This window comes from Theropithecus gelada, chromosome 20 (genome assembly GCF_003255815.1).
Source record: "Theropithecus gelada isolate Dixy chromosome 20, Tgel_1.0, whole genome shotgun sequence".
Classification (NCBI taxonomy): Eukaryota; Metazoa; Chordata; class Mammalia; order Primates; family Cercopithecidae; genus Theropithecus; species Theropithecus gelada.
Genome location: NC_037688.1, coordinates 67,760,132 through 67,772,368, shown reverse-complemented (window position 1 = coordinate 67,772,368; position 12,237 = coordinate 67,760,132). Strand labels below are relative to the sequence as shown.

General features: G+C 47.4%; 1 protein-coding gene across 4 annotated transcripts in view; it reads right to left on the bottom strand.

Annotated features, from left to right (window-relative positions):
- Positions 1–7,084, bottom strand: part of PDXDC1 (pyridoxal dependent decarboxylase domain containing 1) — a 60,941-nt gene extending 53,857 nt beyond the window's left edge. For 3 of the 4 annotated variants that reach the window (XM_025371587.1, XM_025371588.1, XM_025371590.1), the window contains exon 1: positions 6,669–6,920. In XM_025371587.1, coding sequence (XP_025227372.1) covers positions 6,669–6,689 — 21 coding nt within the window. In that variant the 5' untranslated portion in view covers positions 6,690–6,920. Of the gene's footprint in view, positions 1–6,668 lie in introns of all 4 variants that reach the window. The other variant, XM_025371589.1, reaches the window with a different exon arrangement.
- Positions 7,085–12,237: the final 5,153 nt, after the last annotated feature.

The following is a 12,237-nucleotide window of genomic DNA, read 5'->3' as shown; positions in this document are numbered from 1 at the left end:
AAAAAAAAAAAAAAAAAAAAAAAAGAATTGCATTACATTTATAATTAAACTCTAGAAAAGCATAATTCTGAGCTAAATATTCTGCCTAAAAAATCTTTTCCACACAATCTTTCCTGGTCACTTGCTCCTTGCACTCACAATTTGTTTCTTAACTCCTGTGCTTTTTATCCCTCCTTTCTATGCAAGGTTTTATCCAAAAAGTATACCCCTTACCAGAAAGTGATCTGCAGAGATCACATCTTACTCACCTGGTGTCTCTGTCAGCACTCAGCACTGGGCTTTGGCCACAGCTCACCTTCGATTCATAAAAATTATACATGAAGGCCGGGTATGGTGGCTGACATCTGTAATCCCAGCACTTTGGGAGCTGAGGCAGGCAGATCACTTGAGGTCAGGAGTTCGAGACCAGCCTGGCCAACACGGCGAAACCCCATCTCTATTAAAAATACAAGGCCGGGCGCGGTGGCTCAAGCCTGTAATCCCAGCACTTTGGGAGGCCGAGACGGGCGGATCACGAGGTCAGGAGATCGAGACCATCCTGGCTAACACGGTGAAACCCCATCTCTATTAAGAAATACAAAAAACTAGCCGGGCGAGGTGGCGGGCGCCTGTAATCCCAGCTACTCGGGAGGCTAAGGCCGGAGAATGGCGTGAACCCGGGAGGCGGAGCTTGCAGTGAGCTGAGATCCGGCCACTGCACTCCAGCCTGGGCAACAGAGCGAGACTCCGTCTCAAAAAAATAAATAAATAAATAAATAAATAAATAAATAAATAAATAAAAATAAAAATACAAAAATTGGCTGGGCGCAGTGGCTCACACCTGTAATCCCAGCACTTTGGGAGGCCGAGGCAGAGGACAGGAGATCAAGACCATCCTGGCTAACACTTGGTGAAATCCCGTCTCTACTAAAAGCACAAAAAATTAGTTGGGCGTGGTGGCGGGCATCTGTAGTCCCAGCTGAGGCAGGAGACTGGCGTGAACCCAGGAGGCGGAGCTTGCAGTGAGCCGAGATTGAGCCACCGTACTCCAGCCTAGGCCACGGGGCGAGACTCCATCTCAAAAAAATAAAAAATAAAAAAAACAAAAATTAGACGGGTGTGGTACAAAAATAATCCCAACTACTTGGGAGGCTGAGGCAGGAGAATTGCTTGAACCCAGGAGGCAGAGGTTGCAGTGAGGCAGAGGTTGCATCGAGGTGAGATTGCACCACTGCACTCCAGCCTGGGTGACAGCAAGATTCCGTCTCAAAAAATATATATATATAAATCAAAACAGGTTTCTGCTTTAGGTGACAACAGATGACATTAAGCTCAAGCAACTTCTACCTATAACTCATAATCCTAGATACAGTAGAGCAAAGACGGAAATAGGGACCATCAATAGCTCTGCCCCTGACTTCCCCTGAAATCTTTAATAAATCAAGAATGAACAAAGCCATAAATATCTAGTATCAGGAACTTTGTACTATGGCCGAGTCCTATCAGTTTTCCCTGACAGCCAGTATTAGATAATCATTTACAGCCTTAGCCACCATGCACCTGTATGCAAAACCCTCACATTATAACATTGCACTTGGCTTTATATGAAAGCTACAATTACAGCTTCTCATCTCCTGCCATTCTATATAAAAGAGTGGGATCTACAAAGCCATACACGGAAACTGGTCATTTCAACCTTGCCTAACAGGGGTTCCTTTCTCATGCTTTTTAAGGAAGGAGCAGGAATAGAAATTATCGGAGTCCTTATCAGTAAGTAATGATCAGGAATGTTCTATTGATGCTGCTATAAATCTCTAGCATAACAGCAAGGTGACAAAGAATTTTCTAAAATTAGGCCCAAATAGGAGGAAAGAAACGCTTAGCTCAGGATGAGTTCAAGAACCGAAAATGGACTGAGTTGTGCTGATTGAGGTCAGAAACAGGGTCAAAGTTGCCTCTTTCAGAGATGAGAATTAGATATAACAAGTAACTGGCTGGGCACGGTAGCTCACACCTATAACCCCAGCACTTTGGGAGGCCAAGGCAGGTGGATCACTTGAGGTCAGGAGCTTGACATCAGCCTGGTCAATATGGTGAAATCCCATCTCTACTAAAAGTACAAAAATTAGCCAGGTGTGGTGGTGGGCGCCTGTAATCCCGGCTACTTGAGAGGCTGAGGCAGGAGAATCGCTTGAACCCGGAGAGCAGAGGTTGCAGTGAGCCAAGACTGTGCCACTGCACTCTACCCTCGGCGACAGAGCAAGAATCCATCTCAAAAAAAGAAAAAGAAATTGCCAGCTCTTAGCACTGTCCAGTGGAACCTTCTTTGGCGATGGAAATGTTCCACATCTGTGCTGCCCAATGTAGCAGACATTAGCCATATGTGGTGGTTGAACACTTGAAATGTGGCCAGCATGACTGAGGAAAGGAATGTTAAATTGTGTTTAATCTTAATCTCAATGTAAACTGCCAAATATGGCTAGTGGCTACCAAACTGCAACTGTAGCTCTAGATTCCCTAAATTAGGGACTTTCAACCAGAGGCAATTCCCTCCACCCCTTGGGGGACAGCTGCCTCCATCTGGAGACATTTCTTATTGTCACAACTGGGGGTAGGGAGGGCGACTAGCATCTACTGAGCGGAGGTCAGGGACACTGCTAAGCATGCTGCCATGCACAGGCCTGCCCCTACAACAGCGAATTATCTGACCCAAAATATCAGTAGTGCGGTCGCTGAGAAACTGCTCTAAGTTTGCTCAAGGATAGAATTAAAGTAAATGCAAAACAAACTGTAGCATACCTTGTCTAAACATAATACCCAGGAAGAATGAGATTTCTTAACCAACAGAAAAAGGTCTGGGCCGTTCTACAAGTTTAGAGTAGCAGGTTTTGACCTGGCATGGTGGCTCATGCTTATAGTTCCAGCACTTTGGGAGGCTAAGGCAAGAGGATGGCTTGAGCCCAGGAGTTTGGGACCAGCCTGGGCAATATAGTGAGACCTTGTCTCGATTAAAAAAATTTTTTTAATTAGCTCAGTGTGGGGGTGAATGCCTGTAGTCCCAGCTACTCAAGAGGCTGAGGCACGAGGATCTCTTGAGCCCTGGAGATGGACGTTGCAGTGAGCCAAGATTGTACCACGGCTCTCCAGCCTCGGTGACAGAGAGAGATCCTGTCTCAAAAATAATACTATAACAGGTTTTTACTGAAAGGTGTATGTGTTTAATAACTTAAAATCTTCATCATTATAGTGATTACTTCCTGTGGCATTTTCTTTATTGAATATTAACATAAGTACACACTGTGAGGCTCTGCTACAGGGCCTTGTTCCTTATGCCTTGAACATACAGTGGAGGGCGGGGGCAAAGCCCCTACTGCTACTCTCCTAGTTTGAATTCCTTGCCTCCTCAATTAACCCACCTGATCATCTGATTTATTGGGACATCACTATCTCAGATACAACAAAACTGATACTGTTGTGAAAGAAAAGCAAATCATGACAAGAAAATGGCTCTGCTGGGCCGGGCGTGGTGGCTCACGCCTGTAATCCCAGCACTTCGGGAGGCCGAGGCAGGCGGATCACGAGGTCAGGAGATCGAGACCATCCTGGCTAACACGGTGAAACCCCGTCTCTACTAAAATACAAAAAATTAGCTGGGCGCGGTGGCGGGCGCCTGTAGTCCCAGCTACTCAGGAGGCTGAGGCAGGAGAATGGCGTGAACCCGGGAGGCGGAGCTTGCAGTGAGCCGAGATCGCGCCACTGCACTCCAGCCTGGGCGACAAAGTGAAGACTCCGCCTCAAAAAAAAAAAAAAAAGAAAAAAAAAAAAGAAAAAAAAGAAAATGGCTCTGCTATCACAGGTCTGCAAGTTTACATATCAACAGAAAAAGCAAGGGACAGAATTATATTTGGACCGAATCCCAATCATCAAGTGATTCTACTAAATGATGATCCCATACCACATTTTTTTTTTCACATACTACATTTTAAAGTGAGAGATGTTATTTTAAATTTTAGAGGGTGAGTATCAAATAACATTGTGGTTTCTGTAATCAGTATAAATTATGCAAGGATCAGTTTAAATGGGTTCATAACTGCTCACATAGCTCTCAAGTTTATACTAACAACATAGAATTTAACGCAGCATAGTCTATTCCTCAAAGAAACAGGAATAATGAACACAGTTACATGTTTCTCTTTGACTCAGACTATTTTTCAGAACATAAAGTCATCAACACTCACATCATAGCAATGCTTTTTCTTTTCTGCCCAATTAGCACCAACATAAATTGTTCATTCCATCTAAGACCCTCTATTACTTCAGGGAATATAAACGTAAGTCCCGGCCAGGTGCAGTGGCTCACACCTGTAATCCCAGCACTTTGGGAGGCTGAGATGGGCGGATCACAAGATCAGGAGTTTGAGATCAGCCTGACCAACAAGGTGAAACCCCGTCTCTACTGGGAATACAAAAATTAGTCAGGTGTGGTGGCATGCGCCTGTAGTCACATCTGCTCGGGAGGCTGAGGCAGAAGAATCACTTGAATCTGGGAGGCGAAGGTTGCAGTGAGCGGAGATCGCACCACTGCACTCCACCCTGGACAACAGAGCGAGGCTCTATCTCAAAAAAAAAAAAAAAAAAAAAAAGTAAGTCCCAGTCATAGTTCTGAAAAACTTACACTCAGAATTTTCACACTGACCTAAGGCAGAAACTTCCAGCCCACATGTTCTGAATTCCTAAAAGATCACTGCAATTTTTGTGAATGCTCCAATATCAAACACACTGGAATTGCAGTCCCTCTTGATACCTTCATTGAGAGAGTTTAAGATATTTTATTATCAATTAACACTTAGGGAGCAACCACTGTAATCTACTGATCAAATGCCAGAAAAGTAGTATTTAAAGCAGGATTCCGACCCACTCTGCAGATTTTCCTATAAAGGCTAATTACTCCTGGAGGAAAGATCATCCCAGTTCTTTAGGATTCCAATTACAATCACATGAAGCCCATCCACCTTCTTAGGAAATTGAAAACACCACTTTGCATCGTTTTGTACTCAACTGCTGGTAACATGATCTTGACCAGGATTTCTCAGCCTCAACACTGCTGACATTTTGGGCCAGAGAATTATCCAGCGTGGGGAGCTGTCCTGTACAATGTAGGATGTTTAGCTGTGTCCCTGGCCTCTACCCACTAGGTACCGGTGGCATCTCCCTGCCCCCATTGTGACAATCAAAAATATGCCCAGAGATAGCCAAATGTCCCCTGGGGAAATAAATTGCCCCCTGCTTTAAGAACCACTCACCTGGACAAACTCAAAGTACCAAAAGGTAGACACTCTGCTAATCAGAAGACGGTAAAGACTTTATTCCCAGCCAGGAAAACACATAACATTCACTCCAGAGATGGCACAAGAAAACCATATTATCTTTTTCTTGTCTTCCATCCAATGTATGCTAAGCAACCGAGGAGTAGGCTACACCACTATGAGCACATGAAGACATCTGGCCTTTTACAATTATTGCCTTTAACTCTCCAGTGACAAGTGAACAAATCTACAGCAGCTGCTGCCATGAAAAAAGACAAAATATATTATTCCGACCAGCTCAAAATTCAAATGTAGCCGTCTTAAAACACTAGCATTGCTCCTGAATGCCACATGCATGAAAAGCCGGGTGTGCACTGGACTGGACAAGCTGACTCCCAAGCTGGAACAGAGAGAAGGGCTTTGAGGGAGGGCAGAATGTCAGGTACCGAAAGCAGGAATCCATGAAGAAACCCAAACCGGTTCCCATTTACAAGCCCTAACACTGGGACAATGAGAATCCGTTTCACATGGTAGAGTAGTCAGCCAGGTACACCACGCTGCCGTTCCTCTAAAAGGAAATCAGAGGTAGGCTCTGTTACCAGTGGATTTGGAGTTGACTCGGGGATATCTCTTCGCCACTGGAAAGGGGGAGCCAGGAAGTTGTGGGGCAGCTGCGATCCCTGAAACTCAATTCGCAATCTACGCAATACCCACCCCTTTCTGGAACTCATAGAGGTTCTACCGCCCGGTGTTCGCAGGCTTAGCATCGGAATCACCTTCGTGGGGCGGAGTGGGAGGGGGACGGTGGCGGTTAAACATGCAGATCTCGGTCCCGCCCCCAGAGGTTCTGACCCCGGGACTGAACCTCCACATTTTACCAAAGGCCCCAGGTGATTCCCACGCAGGCTGAAGTTGGAAAACCACCGCTTTAGCAATTTTCATTCCTAACTTGGAGACCAAGAAAAACCTACAGGTTTGCAGCTGGCTCCGAAATAACTGCGGCTTCTTTCCGGGAGCATCTGGGGTCGCCAACGGAGAGCTCCCAGTCCTCCGAAAGGGCCAGCCGAGTTCAGGCCGGCCACTCACGGAACCTCGGCAGGGCCCAAGGTCGGCCCCACGGTCCCAGTTCTGGGCTCCGGGCCCCTCACGGCCCCCACGGAACCCCGCCCAGCCTCTTCGGCCCACGGGGACCCGAGAGACACCCGGTCCCGTGACGCGCCCGGGCCCCAGCCGCCCTCCTGGCGAGGCCTCCTCAGGCGGGGCCCGTCAGCCCGCGTCCCCCTGCCCGGGTCACAATGGCAGCTTGAGACTGGCAAACAGTCGCCTCGGAGGCGGGAGCCCCGGGCCGCAGCGCCGTCCCCATCGCCCCCTCCCGGTGCGGACCTTCTCCAGGGACGCGTCCATGGCTGAGGCGGCCGGTGGTGGCCCAATGGTCCCGGGCGCTACTTCCTCCTCCCGCGCCCCGCCGCTGTTTCCACGCTGGCAGCGCTGACGTCCTCCGCGCCCGTGGCCGGCGGGGCGGAGAGGAGGAGGAGCTGCCCAGCGGCGCCGCGGGCTGGCGAACCTGCGGGTTGAGGGGCGGCGGGGCGGGGCCCCGTGGAGGTGGGCGGAGCCCTCTGGGATTCCGTACCTGGGCCTCACGCCGGCCCTCCTTAACGTGCGTAGGTGAAAAGGGGAGGATGCCCGGTGGATTGTTCACCAAACTCACTCTTTCCAGCAGCCTGTCGGAATCAACAAGGTAGAAGTATAATAATCACAAAGTACTATTCATGGAGTGAAAGGCTGGAAATACTAGTGACGCACCTGCACTTCCGGACCCAGGGTTCCAAGTCTCCCGCCTCCCCTCCCGCCGTCATCCCTCGAGAATGGAACAGGCCATTCGCCACGAAGGCGGTGAGCGAGCGAGCACGCTTGCACATGCGCAGGACTCACAGCGTCCTCGGCGCCCAGGGACTTGGGGTTTTTGGGTTTGGGGGCTGCTTGGTGAACGCTGTTCGGCGAAGGCACTGATCTAAGCAGAGGTGTTTGTCTCAGACCTTCCTGCCGAATTATAGACTGGAAAAAATTGTTCAGACAACTGGGCCAGCCTCCTTCATGTAACAATTATAACTTGTCAGGTAATGGGTAATAATAATAATGATAATATTAATACATCAGCTGCTGCTTTTCCATTTTCCTATTTCAACAGCTCTAGGAGATCATCATTATCCCCATTTCGCAGTGCCGATCTAGGTATGATTCAGACCCGAGCCCCATGAGTCCACATACCGCTTCCACTCCCACTTTACTTTAAATGTTTTAAAAAGTTAATTTTTTATTAATTTTTTTATCTTGTTACCGATGAATTGAAGAGAAAAAAAATTTAAATCTCATTTTAATAAAGAAGCGGGGATGTCTCACTCTGTTGCCCGGGCTGGCTTCGAACTCCTGGCCTCAGGCGATCTTCCCGTCTCAGCCTCCCAAAATGCTGGGATTACAGGCGTGAGCTACCACGCCCGGCCACTTCTGCAGTTTTACTGCAATGTGTTTCTAACGAATGGGGAAGGCGTATATTTGCATAGTAGATTCCTCCCACCTTAATGAGGGAAATTGATGTAGACTACCACAGTTGCAATCAATGGAACACTTCACCTCTGCGATGACGCTACAACCACAAATCTTACTCCTTTTCTCCCTGTTTTTTCTTTTTTCTTTTTTTTTTTTTTTGAGATGGAGCCTCGCTCTGTCGCCCAGGCTAGAGTGCAGTGGCGCGATCTCGGCTCACTGCAAGCTCCGCCTCCCGGGTTCACGCCATTCTACCGCCTCAGCCTCCCAAGTAGCTGGGACTACAGGCGCCCGCCAACGCGCCCGGCTAATTTTTTGTATTTTTAGTAGAGACGGGGTTTCACCATTCACAGGATGGTCTCGATCTCCTGACCTCCTGATTTGCCCGCCTCGGCCTCCCAAAGTGTTGGGATTACAGGCGTGAGCCACCGCGCCCGGCCTTCTCTCCTGTTTTATACTCTTCCTCCTGAAATCCGTGTAACAGGGTCACGTTTTCAGCGCAGTAACTCCATGTTTTGAGCTATCTATGTTGTATTTGGTAAATTGCCTGGTTCTGTTAATAAAATTATTTTCTACCAAAAAACCCTTGTGTGCTGGTTTAGACTGTACTGTGGGAATTATTCAGACTCTCTAAAGAACTTTCCAAACAGAAGGAATGACAGATTTATATCTTTCAAGAACCGAAGACTGAATGTATCCCCGCTTGAACAAAACAAGTCACTTTTCCAATGTGTTATGAAATTGTTCAAACATGTAGAAAAGTTGAAACAATTGTACAGTGAACAACCATGTACCCACTACCTAGATTCTACAATTAATTTTCCCTATATTTGCTTTATCACACATGCATCCATATATCCACCCATCGATATAAGTACATTCAACCTCTGAGCACCTCAGCATGGGTATCATTCAAAACTAGTATAAAGTCACCTCCAAGTTTCTGTGGATTACATTACGAAGTATAATAGATTCTACAAAACAAATACTAGAGAGAGAGAAGTTAACTTTACTGTTTGAAAAGTAGACTTTGACAACCCAATGTGAAAAAGTGGCAATAATCAACCAGATTATTTATTATATTTAGCCAAATATTTATTGACTGCCATCTTGGACAGTTGTGCTGGAAATAGTATGTAGAAGAGTAAGAGGCTGGTTCAAGACCAGCCTGGCCAACATGGTGAAACTCCGTCTCTATTAAAAATACAAAAAATTAGCTGGGTGTGGTGGCAGACACCTGTAATCCCAGCTACTTGGGAGGCTGAGGCAGGAGAATCACTCGAACCCGGGAGGCAGAGGTTGCAGTGAGCCGAGATTGCAGCACTGCACTCTAGCCTGGGCAATAAGGTGAGACTCCGTCTCAAAAAACAGTAAAAATAAAAATAAGAGGCTGGGCCAGGCACGGTGGCTCACTCCTGTAATCCCAGCACTTTGGGAGGCTGAGGCGGGCGGATCACAAGGTCAGGAGATCGAGACCATCCTGGCTAACACGGTGAAACCCTGTCTCTACCAAAAATACAAAAAGAAATTAGCTGGGCGTGGTGGTGGGCGCCTGTGGTCCCAGCTACTCGGGAGGCTGAGGCAGGAGAATGGCGTGAACCCGGGAGGCAGAGCTTGCAGTGAGCCGAGATTGCAGCACTGCACTCCAGCCTGGGCAACACAATGAGACTCCATCTCAAAAATAAAATAAATAAAAAATTTAAAAATTTTAAAAAGGCTGGGTGCGGGGGCTCATGCCTGTAATCCCAGCACTTTGGGAGGCTGAGGTGGGCAGGTCACCTGAGGTCAGGAGTTCGAAACCAGCACAGCCAACATGGTGAAACCCCCTCTCTACTAAAAATAAAAAAATTAGCAGAGTGTGGTGGTGTGCGCTTGTAATCCCAGCTACTCGGGAGGCTGAGGCAGCATAATCGCTTGAACCTGGGAGGTGAAGGTTGCAGTGAGCCAAGAGTGTACCACTGCATTCCAGCCGGGTGACAAGAGCAAGACTCTGTCTCCAAAAACAAACACACACACACACCACAAAGACAAGCTCTCTGCCCTAAAGAAAAACACTATTTTCTCTCTGCCCTAAAGAAAAACACTATTTTGGGTAGAGGTTTTTACTTTGGGATGCAGATGGAGGTCTCTGAAACTATACTCAAAATTTGTTGTGTGTGTGAGTGCATTTTTCTGGGGAAAACATCCATCGTTTTCATGATATACTCAAGTCTGTGACTCCCCCATCCCCAGAAAAAAAAAAACAATGTTGAAACCATTTGGCTTGTGGATGCACAGATAGGAAAACTGATAAATTATAAAGCAGCATTCTATGGACTAGTGAAGAGAGATAAGCAGAATATTCTACAATTTGGAGCATGAAGCCATCAGTTGTGGGGAGGTTTAATCTCTACAGACATATGGCTTTATGTGCTGCTAACAGACCTTTCTTTTTCTTTTCCTGAAGTGTAGTGGCCTGATCTCGGCTTACTGCAACCTCCGCACCCCGCCCCCCACCCAGTTCAAGTGATTCTCCTGCCTCAGCCTCCCCGAGTAGCTGCGATTATAGGCGTGCACCACCTCATGCACTGTATTTTTAGTAGAAACAGGGTTTTACCATGTTGGCCAGGCTGGTCTCAAACTCCCAACCTCAGGTGATCCTCCTGCCTCTGCCTCCCAAAGTGCTGGGATTACAGGCCTGAGCCAGCAAGCCTGGCCTCAAACACTTCTTTTTTTTTTTTTTTTTTTTTGAGATGGAGTCTCACTCTGTCACCAGGCTGGAGTGCAGTGGCACAATCTTGGCTCACTGCAAGCTCTGCCTCCTGGGTTCAAGCAATTCTCCTGCCTAAGCCTCCTGAGTAGCTGGAATTACAGACTTGCACCACCACATCCAGCTAATTTTCTTTTTTTTTTTGCTCTGTTGCCCAGGCTGGAGTGCAGTGGTGCAACGTCGGCTCACTCACTGCAACCTCTGCCTCCCAGGTTCAAGCAGATCTCCTCTCTCAACTTCCCAAGTAGCTGGGATTACAGGTATGTGCCACCATGCCTGGCTAATTTTTGAATTTTTAGTAGAGACAGGGTTTCACTATGTTGGCCAGGCTGGTCTCGAACTCCTGACCTCAGGTGATCTGCCCACCTTGGCCTCCCCAAGTGGTGGGATTACAGGCGTGAGATCCAAGCGCCCAGCCTTAATTTTTTCTTGAGACAAAGTTTCACTTTGTCAGCGCAATCTCGGTTTACTGCAACCTCCGCCTCCGAGGTTCAAGCAATTCTCCTGCCTCAGCCTTCTGAGTAGCTGGGATTACAGGTGCGTGCCACCAAGCCTGGATAATTTTTGTGTTTTAGTAGAGACAGGGTTTCACTATGTTGGACAGGCCAGTCTCCAACTCCTGACCTCAGGTGATCCACCCATCTTGGCCTCCCAAAGTGCTGGGATTACAGGCATGAGACCCTGGGCCCAGCCTCAACTGTAGACTTTTTTTTTTTTTTTTGAGACGGAGTCTCCCTCTGTCACCCAGGCTGGAGTGCAGTGGCCGGATCTCAGCTCACTGCAAGCTCCGCCTCCCAGGTTTACGCCATTCTCCTGCCTCAGCCTCCCGAGTAGCTGGGACTACAGGCGCCCGCCACCTCGCCCGGCTAATTTTTTGTATTTTTAGTAGAGACGGGGTTTCACCGTGTTAGCCAGGATGGTCTTGATTTCCTGACCTCGTGATCCGCCCGTCTCGGCCTCCCAAAGTTCTGGGATTACAGGCTTGAGCCACCGCGCCCGGCCTCAACTGTAGACTTTTAACTCAAAGGTACAAACATTGGATTATGTCTGGGCCAGCTTTTTCCCTTGTCGATAGTATAGCCCATTGGTTAGAGCTCAGATTGTGGCTATAAGTAGAACTGGACTTTTTTTTTTTTTTAAGCTGTGTAAGTGAAAGCTACTTGGGCAAGTTACTTAACCTCTTGGTATATTAGTTTCCTCATATGTAAAATTCTGGTTATACTTGCCTTTTAGTGTTTGTTAAATATTCTTATGATCAAAAAACAAGCAAATAAAAACTCCTTATCTTCATCCACATCCCCTTATGGTCTCAATTTTCTCATCACACACACTCCACCAACTCATCTCAATCTAGCTTCGGCTTTGTTCCCTCCACCTAAATGAGTCTCACTAAAACCATCTCAGTCCATCGCACCTGACCTCTTAGCAGCCCTAGAATCAGATGATCACTTTCTTCTTGAAACTGACTTTCCATGCTTCCCACAATATCAAATTGTCCCGATCGTCACCTTCCCTTTTCTGCCTGTTCCTTCTCAATGTCTTTTGGAGTTTCTTCCTCCTCCACCCAATGTTTAATTGTTGGATTTCCTCAGCACTCAGCTGGCAAGCCCTTTTTTTTTTTTTGAGACAGTCTCGTTCTGTTGCCCATGCTGGAGTACA